Source organism: Aotus nancymaae, unplaced genomic scaffold (genome assembly GCF_030222135.1).
Source record: "Aotus nancymaae isolate 86718 unplaced genomic scaffold, 86718_ANA_hifiasm-v0.15.2.pri h1tg000011l, whole genome shotgun sequence".
Taxonomy (NCBI): domain Eukaryota; kingdom Metazoa; phylum Chordata; class Mammalia; order Primates; family Aotidae; genus Aotus; species Aotus nancymaae.
Window position 1 is genome coordinate 60,950,728 of NW_026988422.1, and position 26,157 is coordinate 60,976,884.

General features: G+C 47.4%; 2 protein-coding genes across 7 annotated transcripts in view; one reads left to right on the forward strand and one right to left on the reverse strand.

Annotated features, from left to right (window-relative positions):
• Positions 1 to 92: 92 nt before the first annotated feature.
• Positions 93 to 11,403, forward strand: GSTZ1 (glutathione S-transferase zeta 1). Of its 3 annotated transcripts, none has more exons than XM_012476870.3 (9): positions 104 to 275; positions 3,988 to 4,039; positions 5,926 to 5,993; positions 6,560 to 6,640; positions 7,002 to 7,127; positions 8,526 to 8,625; positions 9,227 to 9,279; positions 9,818 to 9,867; positions 10,974 to 11,403. In XM_012476870.3, exons 1-9 carry the CDS (start codon positions 261 to 263, stop codon positions 11,098 to 11,100), a joined length of 672 nt encoding a protein of 223 aa, XP_012332293.1. In that variant the 5' UTR covers positions 104 to 260; the 3' UTR covers positions 11,101 to 11,403. The 3 variants fall into 3 exon arrangements, with proteins under 3 accessions (XP_012332295.1, XP_012332293.1, XP_012332292.1); XM_012476869.3 differs by lacking the exon at positions 104 to 275 and adding an exon at positions 3,426 to 3,727; XM_012476872.3 differs by lacking the exon at positions 7,002 to 7,127 and having other exon boundaries at positions 93 to 275.
• A 3,084-nt stretch (positions 11,404 to 14,487) lies between these two features.
• Positions 14,488 to 26,157, reverse strand: part of TMED8 (transmembrane p24 trafficking protein family member 8) — a 41,761-nt gene continuing 30,091 nt past the window's right edge. For 3 of the 4 annotated variants that reach the window (XM_021674995.2, XM_064375064.1, XM_012476861.3), the window contains 3 exons: positions 23,681 to 23,822; positions 23,158 to 23,463; positions 14,488 to 21,651 (listed from right to left, as the gene is read on the reverse strand). In XM_021674995.2, coding sequence (XP_021530670.1) covers positions 21,434 to 21,651; positions 23,158 to 23,463; positions 23,681 to 23,822 — 666 coding nt within the window. In that variant the 3' untranslated portion in view covers positions 14,488 to 21,433. The remainder of the gene's footprint in view (positions 21,652 to 23,157; positions 23,464 to 23,680; positions 23,823 to 26,157) is intronic. The other variant, XM_012476859.2, reaches the window with a different exon arrangement.

Below are 26,157 nucleotides of genomic sequence, written 5' to 3' on the forward strand. Positions count from 1 at the left end.
GAGGGCCGGCCGGCCCCGGGGGACGGGGCAGGAGGGGACGGGCTCATGGAACTGCAATTCCCAGCAGCCCCAGGGCACGGGGCATGGCGGGAGGGCTGGGCAAGCCAGAGGCGACCGGAAGGATCATTCTAGTCCAGCTCCTCGCTTCACCCGGACGAAAGCCACGAGCCTAACTCGTCGAGTATCACTGAGCCTTAGTCGTCGGAGAGTCCCAGGCGCGAAGTTTCTCGGCCTGGAAGAGGGGTCGCGCGAAGTGCCAGATGCAGGCGGGGAAGGTCTGTGCTGCGCACCCGGGTGGAGGGAAGCTGGTTAGACACCCGGAGATCCTGGGGGGATGGGTCAGAGGTGAGCCGCTCCGCCCTCCCGGCGCCGACAACGCCTCCCGCCGTGCAGTGCGCTGCGCCGGGCACGCTCTGCGCCTGCGCTTTGCGCGCTGCCCTCTGGGGCTCGTAGTCCCGGGAGGGTTGGGCCAGAGGAGGCGGCTCAGGTGTGGCGTTCGGAGCAGGGTGGAGTCGCTGCCCGTAGCGCTTCACTGCTGCCCCGCCCTCCCTGCTCCCCGTAATAGACCCCTCCACTAGGGCTTGCAAATGTCGCCCCAAGCCTCCCAGTTTCTCGCAGCCCTTCACGCTCCTCTCTCGGCCCTAGGAGATGGCCTTCCAGTAATGCTTGCATTTTAAGAGTCCCCGAGGGAGGAGAGGCAGTCATGACAATCACCTGGGGAGTTTCACGGCTTTCACATGTTCTTCCCAGGGCCCGCTCCCAAGACGCTCTGTTCATCTCTAGTGGAAGGGGCCCGAGAATCTGCATGTTTTTACAAGCGGCCCAGATGGGTCTTATGCGCCGTAAAGTTTTGTGGCACTGAGGAAGGTGGCACATCAGATGGGACTTTGCATCATGTAAATAATGTATAGTCCTCCCTCTTCCAAATGGGATTTTAGGAGTCTTTTTCTCAAGTCGTGTGTAAGACATGGTTTAAAAATAAAATGTGCTAAAGTAATCAGAATGCATATTTGAGTTAGAAACAGAAGTCTTCCAGGAGTGCTGACGAGATGGATACTTGGGCTTAAAATTTAGCTCTACAAGTGCAGAAAGGAACAGGGGATGGTTTACATAGTTATCACTGGTAAGATAAAACAGAAATTGCCTAAGAGATTTCAGGTTTCCGGCTTGTGGGTCGTGATGGAGGGCAGCGGCATTTACCATGCTCCGGTCACTTGTAGTACAGATCCAAAGCTGTAACATTAGAATGCCATTAGGTAAGGCATTCTTCAGAGATTCTAAGCTATTTAATGTCTGCCACTCTCTAGTGGTCACTAGCAGTCCCTGTCCCTTGGCCCCAGGGGTCCCTGTAGCCTGGCTAGGTAAGGAAAGGGGGTTGCATCTCCAAATAAGGAAGATCCAGTTGTGGCCACCCAACTCCTCCTCTTTGAAAGACCCTTTCTGCCCATCACCTGCTTTCTGTGCCAGGACCATCTTTACTTTCTCCACAAAAGGTGACTTCAGGACAGCCTGGGACTCCTGGACTTGGGAACCACCTTGGAAGGGCCTAGATTCCCCCTTGTACCCTTGCCCATCTAGCAGACTGAGTTGGTAGTACAGAGATGGTGAAAGCAGTTTCATTGAGCAGCTTAATGTGCGGGGGTAGCAGAAGGGAGAGGGAGCTTTGGTGAAATGTCTGTAGTCAGAGGGGTAGTAAATAGGGGATCTGAGAAATTCTATCAAGTTCTCCCCCATCCATAGGGATACACATGTGTTGCTGGGAAGATTCATGAGTGCTAATCACTGGCGAGTCTTTCCTGGGTTCCACTTTGAAATGCTGGCTACCCAAGAAGTACCAGAGAAATTAGCTTTGAGGCCCTTAAACTTTGGAATAGAGACCGAATACCCAGCTGCCCCCAGAAGCCCAAAAGTCATAAAATGAGAAGAATGGGCCAGATATGGGCCATAGAGACCTGAGAGGCCATACCCTGGCTGATGGGGGCCATCAGTCTGTTCCCATCAATTGCCGCTATTTAGGAACCCCAAATCTACTGTCGCCAGATTTTTTTTTTTTTTTTTTTGAGATAGAGTCTCACTTTGTCACCCAGGCTGGAGTACAGTAGCGTGATCTTGGCTCACTACAAACTCTGCCTCCTGGGTTGGAGCAATTCTCCTGCCTCAGCCTCCCAAGTAGCTGGGGTTACAGCTGTGCACCACCACGCCCAGCTAATTTTGGTGTTTTTAGTAGAGATGGGGTTTCGCCATGGTGGCCAGGCTGGTCTTGAACTCCTGACCTCAGGTGATCCACCCACCTCGGCCTCCCAGAGTGCTGGGATTACAGGTGTGAGACACCATGCCCAGCCTGTCTCCAGATTTTTAAAGAAAGAAAAAAACACGTGTTATATATAAAATGTCATGATTTTTTTTTAACTTTATTTATTTATTTATTTTGAGATGGAGTCTTGCTCTGTCCCCCAGGCTCGGGGGTACTGGCACAATCTTGGCTCACTGTAACCTCCGCCTCCTGGGTTCAAGTGATTCTCATGCCTCAGCCTCCTGAGTAGCTGGGACTACCGGCACATGCCACCATACTTGGCTGATTCTTGTATTTTCAGTAGAGATGAGTTTCGCCATCTTGGCCAGGCTGGTCTCGAACTCCTGGCCTCAGGTGATTTGCTGGTCTCAGCCTCTCAAAATGTTGGGATTATAGGCATGAGCTATCACACTAGAACAAAATGTCCTGATTTTTAAACATTGGCAACTATGTTACCATTGAAACATTTTAAACTACTATGTTGAGCAGACAGAAATTGTGAGGGCTAGATAGGTCCCCAGTGTGCTGCCAGCTTTTGACCTCACCTTTGGGGTAAGTGAGCATATCTGCCAGCTATTTTTATGGAGTGAGCTGAGATCCTGGAGGACTGCTAGAGGGTGGGGTTGAAGGAGATAGGCACCAAAGCATAAAAAAATTAGAATTTCTGGTCATACTGCACTGCTAGAAGGAATCCCTGCCATCATTTTAAGGCAACTCTTTGTTTTACAAGCCAAAGATTAGAGGAGCCAGAGGCTTGCCCAAGGTCATGCAGAGCTGGTTCCTGTACCAGGTCCAGGCTCCAGATGCCAGCTCGTAGCCCACTCTACCACTCAAACCACTGCATCAAAACCAGGCCACACTCTGTGCCCAGGACACAAAACCTGGCCCCACAGGAACATAAGAAACTTCCTGCAAGTTGGAAATAAATGCCCTTTTTTTTTTTTTTTTTTTTTGTTTGAGACGGAGTCTTGCTGTGTCACCCAGGCTGGAGTGCAGTGGTGTGATCTTGGCTTACTGCAACCTCCACCTCCCAGGTTCAAGCTATTCTCCTGCCTCAGCATCCAGAATAGCTGGGATTACAGGCGCCCACTACCATGCCCAGCTGATTTTTTTTTTTTTTTTTTTTTTTTTTTTGTATTTTCAGTAGAGACAGCGTTTCACCATGTTGGGCTGGTCTCAAACTCCCGACCTCAAGTGATCCGCCCATCTCGGCCTCCTAGAGTGCTAGGATTACAGGCGTGAGCCACTGTGCCTGGCCAGAAATGCCCTTTCTGACCAGAGTCAAAGTTCCCCTGACTCCTGGGTAGTCCAGCTTTCCCATTGGCTCCTGAAATCCACCCCTTTAGGTTTCCTTTCCCTGCTCAGAAGCTCTGCCAGAGGGGACATTCCCTGGAAGGCTGAGGGTCACCACGTACCATGACCGAGTCTGGCAAGGTAAGGAAGGCACTCGCAGGCTAGCTGCCCCTTTGGGGGCCTCTTGGACCTCAGGAGCTCAAACAAGCACAATTTTGGAGCCAAGGGACCTCACAAGACTGTCAGAGAGCCTGGAGTCTGGCCTGAGTTGCCCAGATGCAGGCCTGAGGGAGGAGGCCTGGCAGGGTAGGAAGAAACCGTTGGCTCCTCTCTAGCGGGCTCCTGAAGCTGGAGCCCACCCAGCATGGGTTAACACGCACCTTCATCCTCTCTCTCCTCAGCCCATCCTCTATTCCTATTTCCGAAGCTCCTGCTCATGGAGAGTTCGAATTGGTAAGAGCTGTGCCTCCGCCAGGCTGAGTGCTAGAGTTGGGTGGGCTGGGGTGGAGAAGCCCGGGTGCAAAGCTGGCCAGGGATAGAAGGGGTACTCTGTCAGAAAGGACCTCACGCCCTGCAACCAGCATCCCCCATCTCCTAGAACCCCTATCCCTGAATGTCATCTCCACCCCGGACATGCCGGGTGAGGGTGGGAGGAGGGGGGTTGTTTTTTCTCTTGAGACTGATACTTCTCCCGACACTGCTCTCCAAAGCCCCTTGGCAACCATGTTTAAAGCAGGGTCACAAAATCCAGATGCCCCTGGTAACTGGCAGGGGAACAGCTGGCCTCCTTCAGTCTTATCTTATTTGACCTGGCAAAGCAAACAGAATGGGTTAGTGTCAGCCTCGGAGGCTTTAGAAAAGCAGAAACAAGGGCCCTGTGGCTAGTCCTTGTTTGACCCTTCCCTCCCTCGGCCTAACACAACCTTCAGCAAAGGTCATAATCAAAGCAGCTTGTACTGCAGAAAAGCTCTGTGCTGAGTGCTTTTGTGTGCACGATTCCATTTAAACCTCGACAACTCTGGGAGGGAGGTATTATTACTGTCCCCGTTGTGTAGAGGAGGAAACTGAGGCACAAAAAACTGAGGCAAGATTAACTTACCCAAGAGCATTCAGCTACTAAAAGGCAGAACTGGAATTTGAACCACATAGTCTGGCTCCAGAGGCCCATTAAGTTACTTGCCCAAGGCCACACAGCAAATGACTATGATGAAATTTGAACCTAAGAAGCTAGCCTCTGGAGTGTGGAGGCAAAACCAACCTCTGTGACCCCTCCTCCATCCCGCAGTCACTTGGTATTTGCTGGGATCGGTAAGCAAGAGCACTGGGTGCCAGGAGAAACTTCCTCCAAGATTAACCCATTCCTGGGCGCCAGTGCCTCTGCCCTGGCTCAGCCAGAAGCCGGAGCAATATAGGTGCTGTCTGTAGGGCCTGCGTGCTTTGGCCTTTCCTCCTCGGCCCCAAACACTGTCACTCTCCAGCATGGAGCTGACCAGCGCTAGGACGAGCCTGGTGTTGCCCAGGCTCTTTACACCATGACATGTCTGGTCCTCCTCCCCTCATGCCTGTGCCCTTGCCTGATATTGGCCAGCACCATACTCGAATGCCCAAGTATGCGTGCATAATACACACACACGCAATCTGCTCCACTAGTGTTGACCCACCCAAGTTTTTTTTACCCTCAGCTTGCCAGGGGAAATTATCAAAAGGGATGGAGAGGAAATCTGGTGACTGAAGTCACAGCAAATGCTCCGAGGCCACCAAAAGAGCCCAGTGCCTATCTGGAATCTCTAGTAAACAGCCGTGAGAACAGAGAGAATAGATTGGAGGAGTTTCCTCTCCAACAGAACAAGACTGCTGCTGTCTGTGTGTGCTCTGGGTGGTCACCTGAGCTCCTCCCCTTGGCCCTTAGATGCCTTCTTGAAGGAGTAATTGTATGTCTCCAACCAAGACACTGGTCATCACTGTTTAAGGCCCGGGGCAGGGGCAGGGGGCAGAGGTAAACACAACACACCCCTGCTGTCCTCCAGGAGCCCACAGAGTGGCAGGGCATACACCTTTATCACCACCCAGGGGACATCATGGTCCCATTGGGGGGTCCATATCGTAAGGTCTCTGAGAGTTCAGGGGTGAGAGAGGCAGAGCATTGAGCATCTGGGGTAGGGTGTGGGTGGTGACAAAGAAAGCTGGAGAGAAGGGGATAGTGCCAAGCTGAGCCTTGACCGCCCAGAAGTGTAGCGACGCCTTCCCCTCTTTGGCCTTATGTCACCCTAGAAGGGCTCTTTCCTTAGGAGTATGGCCAGAGGCTGTTCCCTGACTCTGCTATCTGCGGTCTCTCCTAGCTCTGGCCTTGAAAGGCATTGACTTTGAGATGGTACCTGTCAATCTCATAAAGGATGGGGGCCAACAGGTAAGAAGGCTGTGCCCAGACCACGATGTAGGAATTGGAGGCCTTGAAGAGGCACCAGGCAGGGGAAGAAGGGGAGGCTCTGCCCCCAGGAAGTGAACCTGTATCCTGTGGACTGTCACTGCAGAAGGCTGCTGGCTCTCCCTTGTGGGACAAGATAGCAAGCTGTGCAGTCGTAGGAGGCCAGGGAAGGGCCCAGGTCCAGGCTTGGTACCCTAGCCTGGGCCCTCCAGTCCCTGACCCTGGAGGGTGGATGGCAAGTGGGTCCCCACCCCATACTGGGTCCTCTGGATGGCTGACTAGGGTAGGAGCCGCCGTGGTGGCCATGGTGTAAGATGCAGGGAAAAGCCCATAGCCAGGCTGTTAGGATGTAGCCTATGGCTCAGCAGCTGCTGGGGTTTGGTAAACTGCATGGATCCCCCAGGGATTATCCTGGGCCTAGGAGCTAGGGCCTTCCTAGGGAAGGGAGAGGGGGCTGGGCAACAGGCCTGGGGTTCTCCTGCTTGCTTGGTTCTCCTCTGGCCAACTCAGGCCAGGCCATCCAGCCTACCAGGGCCTTGTCTCCACAGTTCTCTAAGGCCTTCCAGGCACTGAATCCCATGAAGCAGGTGCCAACCTTGAAGATTGATGGAATCACCATTCATCAGTCAGTGAGTGCAGGGCCTGGGGGAGGGCCCTCATGAGAGCAGTGCCTTGAATCAGAGCGCCTAACATCTCTTCCTCACCCGTGTATGGGCAAGCACATAAGAGGCCTAACACATAGTAGGGGCTCAATACAAGACTCGTGGGGAGGGTGGGAGGTTGTTAGGAAAATAAGAGAAGACTCAAGCATATGAGGAACCAAGTTCTGCAGGATAAGGTCCAAAAAGGCTATACAGGGCTTGAGCTGAGAAGGAGGAGGGGAAAGAGCATAGTGATGGTACTGGAAGAGGAGGAGGGGTTTGCTGGCCCAGTCCCCTCTGGTCCAGGGGTCCGGGCCCTCTCCCTGCCTCACTGCTCCCCTCTGGACAGCTGGCCATCATAGAGTACCTAGAGGAGACGCGTCCCACTCCACGACTTCTGCCTCGGGACCCAAAGAAGAGGGCCAGCGTGCGAATGATTTCTGATCTCATCGCTAGTGGCATCCAGCCCCTGCAGGTGTGGCACTTGTACACTTGCACCCTTGCACACCTCACGCACTCTTACACTTACACACTCATATATTGGCTGAGAGCTGCCCAGTGTCGGGGCAGGGGTGTCAAGGGAGAGACAGGGATTCTTAGGGGCTTTGACCTGGACCATGTGAAAGAAGGGGCAGAGATCTCAATCTCAGAAATCAGCCAGTGGGTCCCCAACTGCTTTCCGAGAAGCTCCAGGTTTCCAAGGACACATGTACAGGTGCTCAAGGTGGGGAAAGGGCCAGGGTGGCAGGGGAGAGACTGGGCAGGCTTCTGTCCAGGCCTCCTGCCTTTAACTAGAGTGGCTTTCCTTTCATCTGTGCTATCTCAATCATACCCTGGGATGCTTGGAAGATTTTTAAAGTTTCACTGTTGGCCGGGTGCTGTGGCTCATGCCTGTAATCCCAGCACTTTGGGAGGCTGAGGCCGGTGGATCATAAGGTCAGGAGTTTGAGATCGGCCTGACCAACATGGTGAAACCCCATCTCTACTAAAAATGCAAAAATTAGCTGAGCGTAGTGGCGTGCGTCTATAATCCCTGCTACTCAGGAGGCTGAGGCAGGAGAATCGCTTGAACCCGGGAGGCAGAGGTTGCAGTGAGCCAAGATTGCACCACTGCACTCCAGCCTGAGCAACAGAGTAAGACTCAGTCTCAAAAAAAAAGGAAAAAAAAGTTTCCCTGTTAAAACAGACAAGTATTAAAAACAGTTCATCTGTCCCAACTCCTACTTTGTGAATGAGGAAATAGCCCCAGAAAGGTGGAGTGACTTTGCTGAGTCCCACAGCTAGGTGGTAGCAGAGTGGGGACTCAGCCAGGACCCCTGCACACCTGTGGCCCCCACCCCCATGTCATCTTGTTATTTTAACAAAGGATGTGGAGCCAATAGACATCTCCATTTTACAATGAGAAGGCAGAGGTAAAATGGCTCTGGGGTGCCAAGATGGAGCCAGGGTGGAAATCTCTGGAAGCCAGTCCTGTGTGCCTCCCTCATCTCAGCACCACCCTCTGTCACACTCCCTCTCCTCACAAGGGACCATGCAAGGGAGAAAAGAAGGAAATGGGCCTTGGGTTGTGGGCACACCTGCCACAGCCGTGGCTACATCTTGTGTCACATGAATAGGGATTCATGCACATCTCTGATGGAATCACGTGGCTTTTAGAGGCCACTGGGGCAGCCTGGGAAGGTGACTGCTAGGATGGCTACCTCCCTCAACCTCAGGGCCCTGGTTGAAGGAAGGAGCTCGTGGAGCCTAGGGGAGAAGGGATAGATGTCCAGCCAGGGGCAGATGGGAAGTGAACTTCCCTGAGGGGGTTTGGCCAAGCAGCAGCCGCCACCCAGAGCTCAGAGCAATCACAGATTTTCTTTGGGCTGCACAGAACCTGTCTATCCTGAAGAAAGTGGGAGAGGTTTCCAAGGACTTGAGAGAGGAGACTCAGCTGACCTGGGCCCAGAATGCCATCACTTCTGGCTTTAATGGTGAGTCCTCATGCCTGTGAGCTGCCCCACTGGGGCAGCCTGTGAATGTGACTGCTGGGATGGCTACCTCCCTCCAACCTCAGTGGCCTCTCAGAGGTCTGACCCTTGCACACAAGGGCCTGGGTATCTGAACCAGCCTCCTGGGCTGCTTTGGTCTTGACAGTTCCATGGATGAGAGCAGAGCTAGGAAGGCGATAGGCTGGGTGGGTATCCAGACCTTACCTCAAGTGCTTCTGGGAACCTCAGTCCCTGAACCCACAGCTCTTCATAGCTGGGTGGCCCAACTTCTGCTTCACTGCCCACTCCAGCCGGGAAACCAAGGCCAGCACAGTGCCAGCCGTCAGAGAGCTGCCACTACGGCCATTGGCTGGGTTTGTCCACTCGAGTGGGGGCAATGGTGGCTGGATGTACGGAGCCTTAGGAAACAGAAGCTCATTCCTAGAAGCTCTCTCCAGACCCAGCTGCCACATTCTCTCCAGCAGCCATGCCCAGTCTATCACTCAGATGGGCGCCCATTTCATAACTATGGAGGCCAAGGCCCAGAAAGCTTCATGTCCCCTTCCTCTGCCCAGAATAAGATGTTCTTGTGGCCTCCCCACAGCCCTGGAGCAGATCCTGCAGAGCACAGCAGGCAAATACTGTGTAGGAGATGAGGTAAGCTGTGCCCAGGCCCAGCCACAGGGGCCACCTCCCTCATGCTGGGACTCTCTTCCACTGGGACTTAGCCGTCTCCCCCACCCTGAGGCAGGTGGGGCTCAGAGCTTCCTGAGCGGGGAGCTTTCTGCAGGGGGAGCTCTGTGCCGTGGGGCACTCCTCAGTTCACTCCCACTAAACCATCTCAAGAGGCAGTTATTCAAGGTAGAAGACTGCGCTGTAAGAGGATGAGGCAGGCCAGGCATCAGTGGAGGGATTGTGCTAGATGATGTCTGTGCAATCAAGGCAATCTATCTTTTCTGGCCTTCTCAACCCACAAAGTTGGTCGTCAGGGCAACTGGGTCATGGCCTGGGAGGGCATTTCAACTCTGGGAAACACCCAGGCAGGCCTATGGCAGACAAGAATGGGGGGCAGGATGGGTGAAAGAGCCAAAGCAGATTTTTGGCACCCCCCGGTAGAGTCACAGTGGACACACCCAGTCTAGCCAGTGAGTCTGGGGTACTCACCCTGATGAGAACCCACCTGACCCTCTTTCAGGTGACCATGGCTGATCTGTGCTTGGTGCCTCAGGTGGCAAATGCTGAGAGGTAAGAGAGCCCCGCCACCCTCCCTTCTCCTGGCTCTGCCCACAGTCAGGCCCCCACTCAGCTGGTGAGGTAGCATCTCATTCGGACTCTTCCCCAACCAGCCAAGGAGCCCACCATGCCAGGCCACTCAGCCACTTTGGCCTGGAAGAGGGCAAAAGAAATTGGGGCAGTGTTCCTACCATGCCCACTGCAGCCCAGATGATCCTGTATAGATAGCTCCTGCTCCTGGGAGGAGCTGGCTCACCTGGTGGACCCCCAAGAGCCTGATGTCCTCAGATGTGATGTGTCTGTGCCCAGCAGTGAGCTCTACCTCTGCTTCCCTCTGTCAACCCTTCAATAGGGCACAAATGAGCCCTATTGAAAGCATGGAACCCAGCTCAGTCTTAGACAAACAAGGTAGAGCCCTGGCCTTCAGTTTAATTCCAATGAGCCCTATCTGGAAAGCATCTTGCTAGGCATTAGGGATATGGAAACATATGGCACATTCCCTGCCCCCAAGAAGTTTCCATATCCCTATCTCTAATGGGGGAAGAAAGAGTCTATATATAAATGCCTAGCACTGGGCCTTACACATAGTAGGTTCTCAAAGAAATAGGAACAGTAGGGCCGGGCACCGTCGCTCATGCCTGTAATCCCAGCACTTTGGGAGGCTGAGGTGGGCAGATCACAAGGTCAGGAGATCGAGATGATCCCAGCTAACACGGTGAAACCCCATCTCTACTAAAAATACCAAAAAAAGTAGCCAGGCATGGTGGCACGCACCTGTAATCCCAGCTACTTGGGAGGCTGAGGCAGGAGAATCACTTGAACCTGGGAGGCGGAGGTTGCAGTGAGCTGAGATCGCGCCACTGCACTCCAGCCTGGGTGACAGAGCAAGACTGCCTCAAAAAAAAAAAAAGAAAAGAAATAGGAACAGTAGGTAACAGATGCTAAATGATACTGCACAAGATCTACCCATCCTCTATGAGTAAGGGCTGCCCCACTGTCCTTCCCTGGACAGCTCCTGGGACCTCATCCGGCCCTGCCTCTCTGCTCCCTTACTGCCCCCAGGGCAGTCTCCCTGTGTCCCTGAAAAGCTTGGCTTAGCGGGTGTTTCTCTACTACAGGTTCAAGGTGGATTTCACACCCTACCCCACCATCAGCTGTATCAACAAGAGGCTGCTGGCCTTGGAGGCCTTCCAGGTGTCTCATCCCTGCCGGCAGCCAGATACACCCACTGAGCTGAGGGCCTAGCTCCCAAATCCTGCCCCATTAGCACAGGGGCACAGGGGCAGAAGCTGGGTGGACTGAAGAGGCCTGGAAACAAGTGAGTCTTCATTGAGAAGACAGGAGACTCGAAGTCTAGCCCTGGATCTGCCTTCCTGCTGAACCCAGTTCCACCTCAGTCCCCTCATCTGTCAAATGCATGTGGGGTGGGGTAGGGAGATGCTGGGAGCAGGGTGGACAGAAATATTACCTGCTATCTATGTGACGGCGGGCGGTCATGAAGCTGAGATGAGAATGTGGATTAAAATGCCTGGCATGCTTACCATAGGACCACAGGGAAGCCTGAGTGTGTTTTCTCATCCCCTTTTGTTGTCTGATTCCAAAGAATGCCCACACTGAAATCTGGCCTGAATGAAACTGAAGGCCAGGGCTCTACCTTGTTTGTCTAAGACTGAGCTGGGTCCCAGAAGATGAACACTGTCCCTAGCTGGAATCCCCTGTGCCTGGACTGGTAGAGGAAGTCAGTCAGCCGCTTGCCTACCCTGTGGCAGCTCTGGCCCATGGGTCCTAAGGGCAATGAGGAGAAATATGCCCAAAAGCCTGCCTGAAAGAATCAGACAAGATCCAGGGAGATAACAGATAGATAGAAGCAGGAAAGCATCTAGTGACTGGCTGAGTTCCCAGGGCTAGAATGGTACCGTTGTTAAATGTTCCACTCCGAGCTGGGTGCAGTGGCTCATGCCTATAATCCCAGCACTTTGGGAGGCTGAGACAGGTGGATCACTTGAGGTCAGGAGTTCAAGACCAGCCTGACCAACATGGAGAAACCCCCTATTTACTAAAAATACAAAATTAGCTGGGTGTGGTGGTGTGTGCCTGTAATCCCAGCTACTCAGGAGCCTGAGGCAGGAGAATCGCCAGAACCCAGGAGGCGGAGGTTGCAGTGAGCCGAGATCGCGCCATTGCACTCCAGCCTGGGCAATGAGCAAAACTCTGTCTCAAAAGAAAAAAAAATTAGCCAGCGTGTTGGCAGGTGCCTGTAGTCCCAGCTACTCAGGAAGCTGAGGTAGGAGAATCACTTAAACCCGGGAGGCGGAGGTTGCAGTGAGCCGATATCATGCCAGTGCATATCAATCTGAGCGACAGAGCAAGATTCTGTTTCAAAATTAAAAAAAAAAATTCCCCTCCAGCTCTGAGAGGCGAGTTGGTTGTCTCAACCCAGTCCCTTGTCTTCAGGGCCAGCATTCTCCAGACCAGTCCCAGGATTAGGCACTCCGGGTAAATCCACTCACGAGTGTTCCTGGGAATGGGAGGCAGACTCCCCCATGGGCAGTGTGAGCAGCTACTGACCAGGCCAGGTCAAGAGACCAAGCAGGTACCAATGTACCATGGGCTGCCCTGGAGGGAGCAAGTTCCCATGCTTGGCACTGTGCAGGCAGAACCAGGACCAACCACCTCTGGGCAGAGATGGCATAGGGAGATTGGGGTCGCTTCTGAGGATGAAATGAGATGACTTTTTAGGACCTATACCTCCTAAAGGCCCCAACCCTTAATACTGTTGCATTGGAGATTAAGTTTCAACATGAATTTTGGAGGGGACATATTAAATCCAGGCCAGGCGCAGTGGCTCACACCTGTAATCCTAGCACTTTAGGAGGCCGAGGCAGGTGGATCACGAGGTCAGGAGTTCGAGACCAGTCTGGCCAACAAAGTGAAACCCCATCTCTACTAAAAATACAAAAAAAAAAATTAGCCAGATGTGGTTCCGCATGCCTGTAGTTCCAGCTGCTTAGGAGGCTGAGGCAGGAGAATCGCTTGAACCCAGGAGGTGGAGGTTGCAGTGAGCCGAGATTGTGCCACTGCACTCCAGTTTGGGCAACAGAGCAAGACTCCATCTCAAAAAAAAAAGGAGAGAACATTTAAATCGTAGCAAAGACCATCGCTTTTTAGAGGACATTTTCCAGTAGGGGCTTAAGTCAAGTCCCTCCTTTCCATGTCAGCTGTCAGTTCCATGCACACTCCGCAGACACCTGGTCCTGATGTGCTAGAGGCCACAGGGTGACCTGATACATGAACTTCCCAGAGTGAGAGTGGCTACTGTGAAGGAAGAACAATGACAGAGTGGCCCGATACTGGTAATTCCAACTATATGGAAGTAACAAGTCCCCAGAAATACTTCAGAAGGAGGAAAGCAGTAGGGAGGTGCTGCCAGGAAACACCTGAGAACACAGCAAAAATTATAGGCTTGTGTTCCTCAGAAATTTTACATATCCATTAAGGAAAGATTGGCTCTTTCTTTTAGATTTTTTTATTTAAAAAAAGTTTTTTTAGAGATGGAGTCTCACTGTGTTGCCCAGGCTGATCTTGATCCTTCCACCTCAGCCTCCTGTGTAGCTGGGCCGGCTCTTACTTCTAAAGATAACTTATTTAGCTCTTGCTTCCAAGGTCACAAGCAAGCATCATTCTACTTTTGGAGAATACCTTGAACTAAGGATAGCTGCCAAGTTTAAGCCAGAACTGCACAGGTTAAAGAACATTAAGGCTGAATGTCAAGAGCTGTAATGTGTGAGCTGCCTTACGTAATCCTGAGCTATGTCAAGGTCAATGATATGACATATATGCTTTTAAAAGTTAAAAAAGATCTTAAATATATTATGTGTTAGCAGTGACATATTACATCCAGCATACCCAAACACGAATCATTAATGATCTCCAGCTGCATGGAATCTGCCTGGGCTTTTGGTTAGTTGTAGGGTAGTTTGGCGATTACATTCATTTAACTCAATTGTTTCAGATCCCATCCTCTTTTATGCTTCAACCTCTAAAATATGTTGCAACAGAAAGCAGAGAATGATCTAACAGGTTCATTTTAGAATCAAGATATCACTGAAGGAAATACTTATATGCAACCCTTCCCTGCTCCAGTGTGAGTCCTTATTCTGTAACAGACACCAGAGATGTGGTTTTAAAAGATATCAAAGATATGTTATGGTGTCACTTTTGTAAATGAAAATAGGCTGAATTCATATCACCCAGATTACATTAATGATTGGCCTGGTATCCAAAGTACAGCTTCCAAATTTGAACAGACTATGTTTACGGGGAAATGAGGCTTACTGGGACCAAATACTGATATAAAACTCAGTGTTCTATTTATTAATCATCACTGTAAACCCAGTTTTTCCAATCCCAGTTCCCAGTTTATGATACTCTGCCATGAATTAAAATGCAGATGAAAGATCTATTATTAACCTTATTCTCAATTTTTTTTCTTTTTAGTTTCTCTTAACTTTTATAATCTAATAGATTATGAAATAATTCATATGGGTTTATAGAATACCTTTCTTAAGGAAGATAAATAAAAGGCAAAGAATGTAAAATGTAAATCAGGTTCATTAAAATATAACTCAGATGTTCCCAGGTGCATAGTGAAAAAGTTTATTTATGACAGATTTCAAAACTCAGAAGAGATGACAAAGAATGCACAAAAGCATCACAAAACTGTTACATAATATAAAACACAAGAACTGAGCTATTTAAAGAACCACAGCTCAGAATCATCAGTGTAATCGCAGTAACACACTCAGTGCCACAGGATGATAAAAATGGTGTTTTAAAAGAAAAACCACTCAGCAGGACACAAGAAGTAAGTAACAATTTGGTAAGAGCTCTTAGAAATCACGGGAGATGTTAATAGCATTTCTCATGATAGGGGACATGTGAAACAAGTTGACCATAATAAATGATTAGTTGGGATGCTTTTGTATTTTAAAGAAAAAAGATAAAAGAGTGACACAGTTTCCCTTCCAGACCCCTTTTTGTAATGTCAGCAACAGTACATGATATAGAACAGTAAGGAAATAACGTCTTTGTGGTTGCCAATTGCTTAAATCTTGACGAAGAAAACATGATCATCTTTCAGTTCACTGATTGATCTGACTACATGGCACCAAAGAAGGCCCTTCAGAAACAGAAGCTAAATGGCATAAAGTAGTTTAGAAAATCTTCAAGCACCTCCCTTTTTTCCAATTATCCTTATCCAAAGTCTGGCTTTCTTATAATTCATCACTTGGATTACAAAACAGCTCTCTTCTGGGAATTTCAAAACACTTCCCATTATGTTAAGGGAAAAATGGGTACACCAGAGTCATGGGTTACAGAATTGCTTTCTCCAGACCTGACTTCTCTTTAACATGGCTAAGTGGAAATAATTTAGCTGGATTAAATGAAAGCTACTTCACTTACGGGATAATCTCAGGAGACATGAGTGGGGTTTTTCATATGGAGTTCCTTAGTAACATGTACTGTTTAGGATATGAAAGAAGGAATTAAGATAATGTTTTCCAGATGATTCTTGGCCCGATCCTAAGAATCAACAATAACAATAGCAAGGAACATTACACATTCAACCCTGAGTGATGAAGAGAGTTCATTCAGGAAGAGAGCCCCCTTAAATTCTGAATTAAGGGCTCTTTGGTAAGATCATATACTATAATATTTCAAACCAAAACTTCAGAATGGTTCATGATCCTATATCACAACTTTAGAAAATATACTTTGTCCTCTGGAAGTCATTTCACATATATTCTTTTACCCCCAGATAAGCTACAACTACCTGCTTAAAATGATTTTTTTTTTAAACTATGGAATTAAATAAACATGCAGCTCTAGATTTCTAGGGCAACTTTTCATCCTCTCTTAGAATGAAGAGTCATGACATTAACTCTGGTCCACATACCTGAGGCCTAAAAGAAATCAAGGTACATATAATAGGAATCAGATCATTAGCCTGATTTCAAAGCCAGTGTCTTGCCTTTGGACTCAGTGTGTGAGGCATGCCTATTTGTAAATAAGCTCCACTATCATAGGCTTTAGGCAACATGTTTTCTTAGCTTAGAAATTTCTTAGCTTAAGAATTCAAACAGGAGGGGCTTTGTTTGGCCTTCTTGGTTTAGGCAGAGATAACAATTGAGAGTGAGCAGTGATTTCTGAGCAAAATTCTAAGATCTACTTGATAGCTTTGCTCTCCCCTGCCCACATACTCCTACCCCTTGCCCCCTCATTTTATTTTGTTTTCACTCCTTGTGGTCCATTTTAAAAGTCAGTTCTCAAGCCGAACAAAATGGTTTAACTTATGCCCCTCGCTTATGCTCCATTAAAACAAGTCTTTTATGTAAATATTAGGGTCACTCAACTCCACACCTTAGAACCACGGACGCTAGGGTTAAAAGGCAACCTTTTGCAGATAAGCGTTCTTAACAAACAAATATAAAAGTACAGACTTTAGAGTTTGGGTTTCAACTAATTCTCTTCAAGAGGGACTGAGCAGGGCTCATCATAAACATAAACTCATTATTTTTTATAGATGAAGACATTTTATGATAATACCTAATCCCACTGCTTAATATAAGGCAGCGTTCAGATTTCACTCTTCCATGTACATATTATAATGGGACAATATACACTTCTTTAAAAGTCTGAGTTTTTCTTCCCAAAATAACAAAAATATTTTTTAAAGTGCATATATCAATTCATTAAGAAAAAAATAAGAATAGTCAATTCCAAATTGCTACCTACTTCCATGATAAAGCTACCTGTTATCTGAGGATTGAGCTTTAGTATCAGGATCCTGAGGTCATGTCATCAAGCAACAGAGACTAGCCCTTCTGGAGCAGCTTCACAATCACTCCTGTACCGAAATGCCAGTTAGTAAGGAAAACAGCAGAGATCATGGCCTGAGGGAAAGGGGAAATACAGCACAGGTTTTGAAAGATGGAGACCAAGAAACAATTTTTTTTTTTTTGAGATGGAGTTTGGCTCTGTTTCCCAGGCTGGAGTGCGATGGCATGATCTTGGCTCACTGCAACCTCCACCTCCTGGGCTCAAGTGATTCTCCCTGCCTCAGCCTCCAGAGTAGCTGGGATTATAGGCACCCGCCACCAGGCCCAGCAAATTTTTGCATTTTTAGTAGAGACGGGGTTTTACCATGTTGGCCAGGCTGGTCTCAAACTCCTGACCTCAGGTGATCTGCCCACCTTGGCCTCCCAAAGTGCTGGGACTACAGGAGTGAGCCATCGTGCCTGGCTCCAAGAAACATTTTTATGAAGACCACCTCCTGGATAACATCCATGTTGAATGAAACAGGTCTGCTAAAAATCAGGGGCTCTCTGACAGAGCTGATGTTGTCTGTGCAGGGGACATTCTCAGCATTCTCTAACTGGAACTTGTCAAAAGGAACAGAATGTTAGAATCATCTTTGCTTAAGAATTGGTAGTTTAAAATGTTTTAATTTACATGGGGGGGTGTATGGTACATATATATATACAGTAAACCAAAAATAAAATTCCAAACCCACCAACTGGCTGAGTGTACCCCTGTCTTGGCCTAGGGGATCCCAAAGGAACCTGAAAAACTAGTCCATGATGGAAAGAAGAGGGTCGGACATGCCTTCTTTTACCCTCTTCACTTTGGAATTTAAATACAACTGACCAGCATTAACGTTAATACAGAGATCTTAAGAAGAACCAAAAAGACTCTTTGTGGCAATAAAATACCAAATCCCAACCTGACTCTGACATAGTATCACATGACAGATAGCAGGTCCCAAAGGAAATCAAAGTATTTTACTCCCCAATATATTGATTTAACATATTTTGAAATGGCCCTACAAAGATGTTTCTTCTGGGGGAAATTTGCATTCTGTAGAAAGTCTCCTTTTTTTTTCCTTCTTTTTTTTTTTTAATTTAAAGAGACAGGGTTTTGCCATCTTGGCCAGGCTGGTCTTCAACTTCTGATCTAATGATATACCCACCTCAGCCTCTCAAAGTGTTGGGATTACAGGCGTGAGCCACCGCACCTGGTCATTTTTTGTTTTTTTTAAGAGACCTTCAAAGCTACTGCAAATCAAGAAAATCTCCTTCTCTTATTAGGTCTTTTCTGGAGAGTCTGACACCTTTTAAGGTCTAATAAGAAATATTCATCATCTATTCTCTCTGAAGCCTGCTACCTGGAGGCTTCATCTACATGACAAGAACCTCAGTTTCCACAAGCCCCCCTTACTTTAACTTAAGCTGACTTCATCTTTTCAGGTAGATCTTAACTCTTTCAACCAATTGCCAGTCAGGAACTCTTTGATCTACCTCTGATCTAGAAACACCCATCTTCAAGATGTCCTGCCTTCCCAGGCCAAACCCATGTATACCTTACATGTATTGATTAATGTCTTTGCCTGGAACTTCTGTCTCCCTAAAGTGTATAAAGCTGTAACCCAACTACCTTGGGGATGTGTTCTCAGAACCTCCTGAGGCTGTGTCATGGGTTCTTAACCTTGGCAAAATAAAACTCTAAATTTATTGAGACCTGTCTCAGATACTTTTTGGTTTACAGTATATTTATATTTCTTTTAAGCTGTTTGCTAAAATTTTTTCACAATAAAACATTGGCGGAAAAATCAATACTTAGTCTTCCTTTATAAAAGCCCCATGTCTCAACAAAGTGGCAAAACTAAAACTAAATAAATTTAAGAACTAAGTCACTCTGTATAGAGAATTCCAATCTCTCTCCTACTATGAAGCACTTTCTTTCAATTGCTTGTTAATATTTATTTGTGCTCTAGAGAACAGGGTGAGGATCAAAGCAAAAAATTTTCATTTCATTGTTTGGGTCTATAAATTTGGACTGGGAGGGGCTGAGGAAATGACCATCTCTTAGAATTTGCTGAGCTGCGGGTTCTCAGTAATTACCTGTGCTTCAGTAAATAATATCTTGCCCCTAAAGTTCAATTGTTTCAGAAATGTAATGTGAGGACACTGAATCAGACAGTGAAAATATCTTCTTTTAGCTATTTTGGAACACAGAAACCCTGACTGTCGGTGAAAAACCAGTATGGAATGAAATGTAACCATGCTCAGGACTTCCAAAGTGACCAGATGCTAACAGGCACACGGAGGCGAGGTGAACAAGTCCCTCAGGCTTCCCTGATGCAACAGAACTAGCATTCCAAAGAAAATAAGCAGAGAATCTCATGGTGAAAAGAAATCATCAATAACAAGTGTTATCCTTGGGAGCTTGCTAGGTATGGCCTGACAGTTTCATTTTGAGAGGAAGGCAGAAGTTAATAATAAACAGGAAAAATAAGCAAGGTTTTAGCTGACTAGAAAACAGCTCAGTAGAAAATTATTTTACAAAGATTATATTCAATTAGCTAAGGCATGATTTGACTTCAAGGATGCAAGAGCAGTCACTCAGCTATCCAATGGGATGACACACAGCAAATCTGGTCTTCACTGCCTCAACAGACAGTCACTAAAATAATTTCTTTAAAGGTATATAAATTTTGGCCGGTGTAATCCTCTACAAAACACATTTGCAAATATAAAGTAATGGAGGTATGATGCAGCTCAGAGGATGGGAATGCTCTGGCAATCCCCAACATCCTATCCCGCTTGGGGCTTTGCTCCGAGGGGAAGAGAAGGCGCAGGATGTATTGCATTTGATGTAGATGCTACTCGGGACCTACTGGGAAGAGTCCTGCTCCTTGAGTTATGCTACTGTAGGGATAGACCCTTGGTGTCAGGAATCCAACAATGATGGAGTGAGGCAAAGGAAACATCACGAAGAAGGTGACTCCTCAGAGGAGACAAAGGACTCCGAAATCCTGGAATCACAGGATATCTCTGATTGGCTGGGCAATTCCTCTGCACTCAATCCCCAGCAAATGGGCAGATTCCCTCACAACTTATAATTCTTCACAGGAAGTGCCGAACTGTACCCTAAACATGGAGTAAGGTGGCATCATCCATCTCTGAAGGGCCATACTCCTCACAAAGCCATCATAGGACTGACCTGCAGAAATAAAACATCATCGCTTCCCAAACTCTCCTAAAAATATCTTCTCTAACTCCATAAAAGAGGGGGCCTCCATGGCTCAGAACAGATGGGAAGCCTTCTGAGAAACAGATGGAAACTGTTTCAAAGGCAAAATGAAATGTGCTAAAAAAATAAATACAGTAATAAATAAATCTAATTATTCTTCAGAATTCGTAGGCAGTAACAGACATAACACAAGGAGTAAGAGACAGAGAAGTATGAACATGGAGACCGCTGAGGTCCCGTCTCACCATCTCCTTCTCTGCCTGGGGGCCCCGCATCTGCTGCTCTGGTGACCACTGGCTGTAGCACCACCTGCACTTTGTGGGGCACTCCTGAGCCTCAGGGGTGACAGAGGAGGAAATGCTGTCACCAGGGAAATGCAAGCTTTGGTCAGGTAAAGAACAAATACAATCAGCAGCAAGTGAAGCTTCATCATCACCTTAACTAAGGGACTCTGAACACCAAAAGCTTTAAGCCCTCAATGCAAGAAACCTAAATGCAGAAACTTTGGAAACCTGATTGGGTTTCAGTGCATTTGATTCCAAAGCAACATTTCTAAATAGCACTCCTACTCTAAAGACAAAAAAAAAGTGGTGGGGACTCTGGAGTGGTTTTTTTGTTTTTCATCTTCTCTCTCAGATGATACTATTCCTTCTTTGATTATACAGAAAAAAAAAAAAACAGTAACACTTGACCTTCAAATATGTGGGTTCTGCCATCAATTCAGTACCTAATTTCCACTCTATCCACTTTGACTGCCAGTGCCCTTGGAAGAGGAAGTAATGGAGGCAGTTTTTCTTCCCACAAGATCTTAGGTTACGTTGATCATCATTTTAGATTGCATGGAAGTTCTTGCTGTAATGGCAAAAACATAGACTTAGGAAAGAGAAAGGAGGAGGCGTCTACCATCAGGAATAGTAACAGCCCTCCAAAGGCAGTGTGGTCTCTCAGCTATTCAGAGACCAAGAATAACCAGCAGGCAGAAATATGGCAGTGGTGACAGGCTGGACAGAGCTTTCTCCAACCAAAAGATTGGGCTCCTTCGTGGACAATGTGCTTTTCCCTCTTCTGGCACCTCAAAAGGTAAAGAGAGTGGGTGCCACTAAATGCATTGGCAATAAAGGCTCTGGGAGAGGAGAGGGCAGCAATCTGAATGATAAACCTGTGCCAAGATAAATCTATTTTTAAAAAAAACAACACCCTGCTTCCTTTTAGGCTTGTGCCCGATAGGTGCCTTAAAGAGAGAGTTTGCTGGAGTCCGAAGCAAGAAGAGTATGAGTCAGGGACCACAGAACAGGGGCACTACATCACCACCTGCAGAAGCCAAGAAGGGGAAAAGCTACGTGGGTCAACAGTCAGACATGCCAGACAGGGTGTGAGGCTCGGGAGCCCCACATGAACCTTTAGCTCTTTCTTATCCCAAACAAGAGGCACCAGCTGGCAGCCTGCTTCAGCCAGCAAATACAGCCTGCCCCGTCCCAGCGGTCCTTCAGCTGGTGTAGTAGATGTGGAAGTAGAGAGTCTTGTTGCGCAGCAGGGAGTAAGAATTGTCAAACTTGAGCAGGTAGATGCCCTCCCCAGGGTAGTCATGGCTGCCAGCCTGCACGTCTCGGTGGCTGTCCCGCCGGTACACAGGCATCACCTCCCCATAGCGACCCCGCAAGGAGCTCCTGGAGCCTCTCTCCACATCTCCAGCTGGAACGGGTTCTGCATGAGCAAAATGGCAGTGTTTGGATATGTGTTCAGAGACTGCATGAGTCCTACCTCAAGGTGAGCAGAAGGACCTGGTAACCCAGGGGCTTTCACAGAGGGGGGATGTTATTACCCTTCTACAGACATTTGGAAATGTCTGGTAATCTTTTGGTCATCACAGTGACTACTAGGTGATACCTGCATTTAGTACCCAAGGGTCCAGGAGTGCTAAAATCAGGATAGTACCTACACAACAAAGGAGTGTCCCATTCTAAATGCCAATAATGTCTCCACTGAGAAACAATGGTTTAGCCTGATAGGAGCCTTCCTAGCTTCAGAAGTGTCTGGACATTTCTAAGAGGGAGAAAGATAATTAGAAGGAAAAATTCTGACATTCTTTCATTTCATAGGTGAAAGGACTAGCTAATGGAGATAGGAATTACAGATAAACATGTTATAAAGTGACCCTAGCACTTTTACTTGGCTTCCTGAAAAGCAGCAAATAAGATACAAGGTTCTCCTCTTTCCCAAATACCTGTAGATTTTCCTGCAGGCTTGCTTTTCTATGAAGAAGCACGTTAAGGGATTGATTTTAAGATTATATAAGAAAATCAAGGAATAAGACTAATGCTTAGAACCCACTCTTACTTTACCTGAAAAAAATGCCTCTGGGCCATCCTTAGTAGACACTACAAATAACAACTGGAATGGAGCCCAGAGACCCTTTTAAAACTTCTCTGGGGGCCAGGCATGGTGGCTCACACCTGTAATCCCAGCACTTTGAGAGGCTGAGACAGGCAGATCATGAGGTAAGGAGTTCGAGACCAGTCTGACCAACATGGAGAAACCCCATCTCTACTAAAAATATGAAAATGAGCCGGGCATGGTAGTGCAGGCCTGTAATCCCACCTTCTCAGGAGGCTGAGCAGGAGAATCACTTGAAACCGGGAAGTGGAGGTTGCAGAGAGCCAAGATCAGATCACTGCACTCCAGCCTAGGCGACAGAGCGAGACTCCATCTCAAAAAAACAAAAACAAAAACAAACAAACAAACAAACTTCTCTGGGCATGAAGGAAAGAAGTAACCAATAGCCAGCTATGAGAGTTTGGGGTAGGGAGAGAATGGATACCTTTAGCAAACTGGAATCACTCACTTTGGTTCCAGGCCAAGAATAAATATCTCCAAACTAAGAGAGATGTAAAATCATCTCTGGCTTATATGCGACCTGAAAGACCATCCATCTAAACTGCAGCATGACTCACCCTCTCTCTGCTCCTGCCCTCAGGAAGGTGTTGGGAAAACAGCAAGGTACTGATTAAAGGGAAAGAAGCTTTTTCAACTAAGGCAGCAGTATCAACCCCATCAGAGCATTCTCTTTGGCCTGTACCACTCAGCTCAGTTTGTAATGCTGAGTTCCTCAACTGCATTTGAAGGAAGAGGAAGACTGGTATAACCCAGGAAATGGTCACCAGAAATTAGGTTAAGCCAGAAAACTGCAAATCATGCTAAAATTAAATTTACCTTCAATCTCCTCCTCCTCTTCCTCTTCTTCATCCTCATCATCGCTGGAATCACTGACCTGCACAGTTATGTCAGTGCTGGTTACAGGGGTCCAGTCAAAATAAACTCCAAAGCCAATGTCATAGTCATCGGTCGCAAACTCCCAGCAGACACGCTTCCCCTCTGGATGAGTAGGTACCCTGATGGTCACCACCTCACCACGCTTCACCACCAGTCGGCTGTTCTTCTCCTTGCCCAGCTTGCTTTTGAATTCCTTCACCTTGGCAAATGTCCAGATGCATGGAGGAGCCATCAGAGGTGGGGAGACTGAAAGGACAGGCAGCTTACTACTGAGAAACTATGAGGAAACATGAGTACCCCTGGCATTTTGCTAAGGGAGGTTGGCATAGTCAGACATTGTTTCTACTGGCTTCTTGGACTTCCTTTCACAAGTCATTTTCTTTCCTTCCATTTGTCTGCCTGCCTTTCTTTAAGTATCTATTGAAAACAAAAAAACCACCTCCTTTACTCCCAAAGGTCTCACCTTTTCTGTGGTCCCCCAGAAGATCTGCAGATTCCAAATCAGCTGAAAGAACATCTATAGCTCCTGTATGCTCAGATTGGATCATAATGATGTCCCCAGACCTTTGTGGAACTTGATACTTGGCCATCTGCACAACAGAACTCTGGTTAAAGGACATAGTAGAGTGGCAGATTCTAATTAATCTCTTTTTGCATGAAGGCAGCCCCACCCCTGCTCTATTATCTCCACCATCTCCACTCAGAGCTCAATGTACTAGTCAATGTTACTTCTCTTTCTTCCAAGTAGGAGTTGTTAATACATTCTACTAATTTTTTTAAGCCACCAAAATGTTCCATTGTTTAAAGACTGTTTCCTACCTTTTGCAACTTTTCTGCACCAAACCCTTTATAAGGTTCTTGCCCACGAACACTCCTGCAGGTTGCTGACAGTATTTGCATTGACAGTGATTCCGGGCCATGCCTTGGTCTTACCTCACCTGCACAGTACCTCCTTGTGGCTCCTCTCGTTAACAGCTCTTGCTCCTAGGGTTTAGTTTGATTCTCATTCTGCCACACATCCTCCCGCTACAATTCCCACTCAAGGGTTACTTCTACATTACTGTCAATCAGCTCTCCAAAGCACCACAGAGAGAAAATCTGGTTTATAGTCGTTCTCTCTCTCGCATCCACAGCCCACCTTGGGCTACAGGTGGTCTCAGTCTTGAAGTCCCTAACAGTGTTCTATCAGTAGTTACAATTTCACCTTAGACCAGCCCCCAGGACTTGCATTTAAACAGTACATTTGCTGCCACACATCTGACTTACATGGAAGAATGCAAATGGCATTTGATACTCAAAGCCCTCACTAACCCATGCAGGCTTACAATGTCTCCCTGGTGAGTTTCCCTTCAATCACTCAGATTTGTGTTCCTGGTTTCATGCTATTATACCTTAATTTCCTGCCCCTTCTCCAAACAGTTGGCAGGCAACTCAATAAGAAATCTATACTGATTGTCCACAGGGGAGAGCACATCAGTGAGTCAGTAATCCAGTTAAGAGGCTGGAATTTTATTTGTGAGAAATATATAAATCAAGTTTGTAATCCTCCCAGGCTGTATTCTCATATCTGTTTCTGGAGAACAATCCCTCTAGTTCTCATCTCTTTTGCTAGCAGAAGTAAATCAGACTTTGGCTAGTGTGCTTAAATAAATCCTTCCTTTTCCAAAATGCTAAATAAAGGATTGGGTTGCAACATCTTAGTAAAGTCTCTAACAGCCCTTAGCCTCAGTTTCCTTATTTCTTAAATGGAGACACAATTGCACCTATCTCACAAGGGTTCTCAGGAGTAAATGAAGTGTTACAGATACAAATGCTTGTAAACTGTAAAGTGTTACACAAATCTAATTATAATGTCTGGTGTTGTCTTCACTGACACTAATACCAATCATTACTCTAATATATATGCTAATAAATAATACAAACAATCCCACCCCCATACCTCTCTGGCAGGGGTACCACTACACTATTTATTTATTTATTTATTTAGTGACAGAGTCTTAGTCTTGCTCTGTTGCCCAGGCTGGAGTGCAGTGGTGTGATCTCAGCTCACTGCAACCTCTGCCTCCCAGGTTCAATCAATTCTCCTGCCTCAGCCTCCCAAGTAGCTGGGATTACAGGCACGCACCACCATGCCCAGCTAATTTTTGTATTCTTAGTAGAGACCGGGTTTCACCATGTTGGCCAGGCTGGTCTCGAACTCTTGACCTTGTGATCCTCCCGCCTCAGCCTCCCAAGTAGCTCTATACAGCTACTTAGAAGCCTGAGGCGGGAGGATCACTTGAGCCCAGGAGTTTGAGGCTGCAGTGAGTCATGACTGTACCACTGCACTGAAGCCTGGGTGACAGAGTGAAAACTTTGTTTCCAAAAAAGAAAAAAAAGGCTGGGCATGATGGCTTAACGTCTATAATCCCAGCACTTTAGGAGGCCAAGGCAGATGGATTACCTGAGGTAGGGAGTTCCAGACCAGCCTGACCAATATGGTGAAACCCCGTCTCTATGAAAAATACAAAAATTAGCTGGGTGTGGTGGTGCACAGTTGTAATCCCAGCTACTCAGGAAGCTGAAGTGGGAGAATCACTTCATCCCTGGAGGTGGAGGTTGCAGTGAGCTAAGATCGTGCCACTGCACTCTAGCCTGGGTGACAGAGGGAGACCCTGTTTCAAAAAAAAAAAAAAAAAAAAAAAAAACTTCTATCATAAATACTAAATAGATCTACCACAAGCAAAGCAAGAGCAAGCATCCAATGACTTCAGGCTCCTCACATGAACAGGATTTTAGAGAACACATGAACATTCATTCTAACACTTCATTTTCTGAATAAGTGCCTACTGGGTGCCAGTATAATGATGGGCCCTGTGGAAGATACAAATAATCATTCTCCAAATAATAATTAAAACCAAGATGCCCTAAATTCAAAGGCAAAGAGAGAATTCTGGGAGC

Coding starts and splice junctions, on each gene's coding strand:
- GSTZ1 (XM_012476869.3), top strand. Junction 6,641..7,001: donor GAATCACCATTCATCAGTCA/GTGAGTGCAGGG, acceptor CCCTCTGGACAG/CTGGCCATCATAGAGTACCT. Junction 9,280..9,817: donor AATACTGTGTAGGAGATGAG/GTAAGCTGTGCC, acceptor ACCCTCTTTCAG/GTGACCATGGCTGATCTGTG.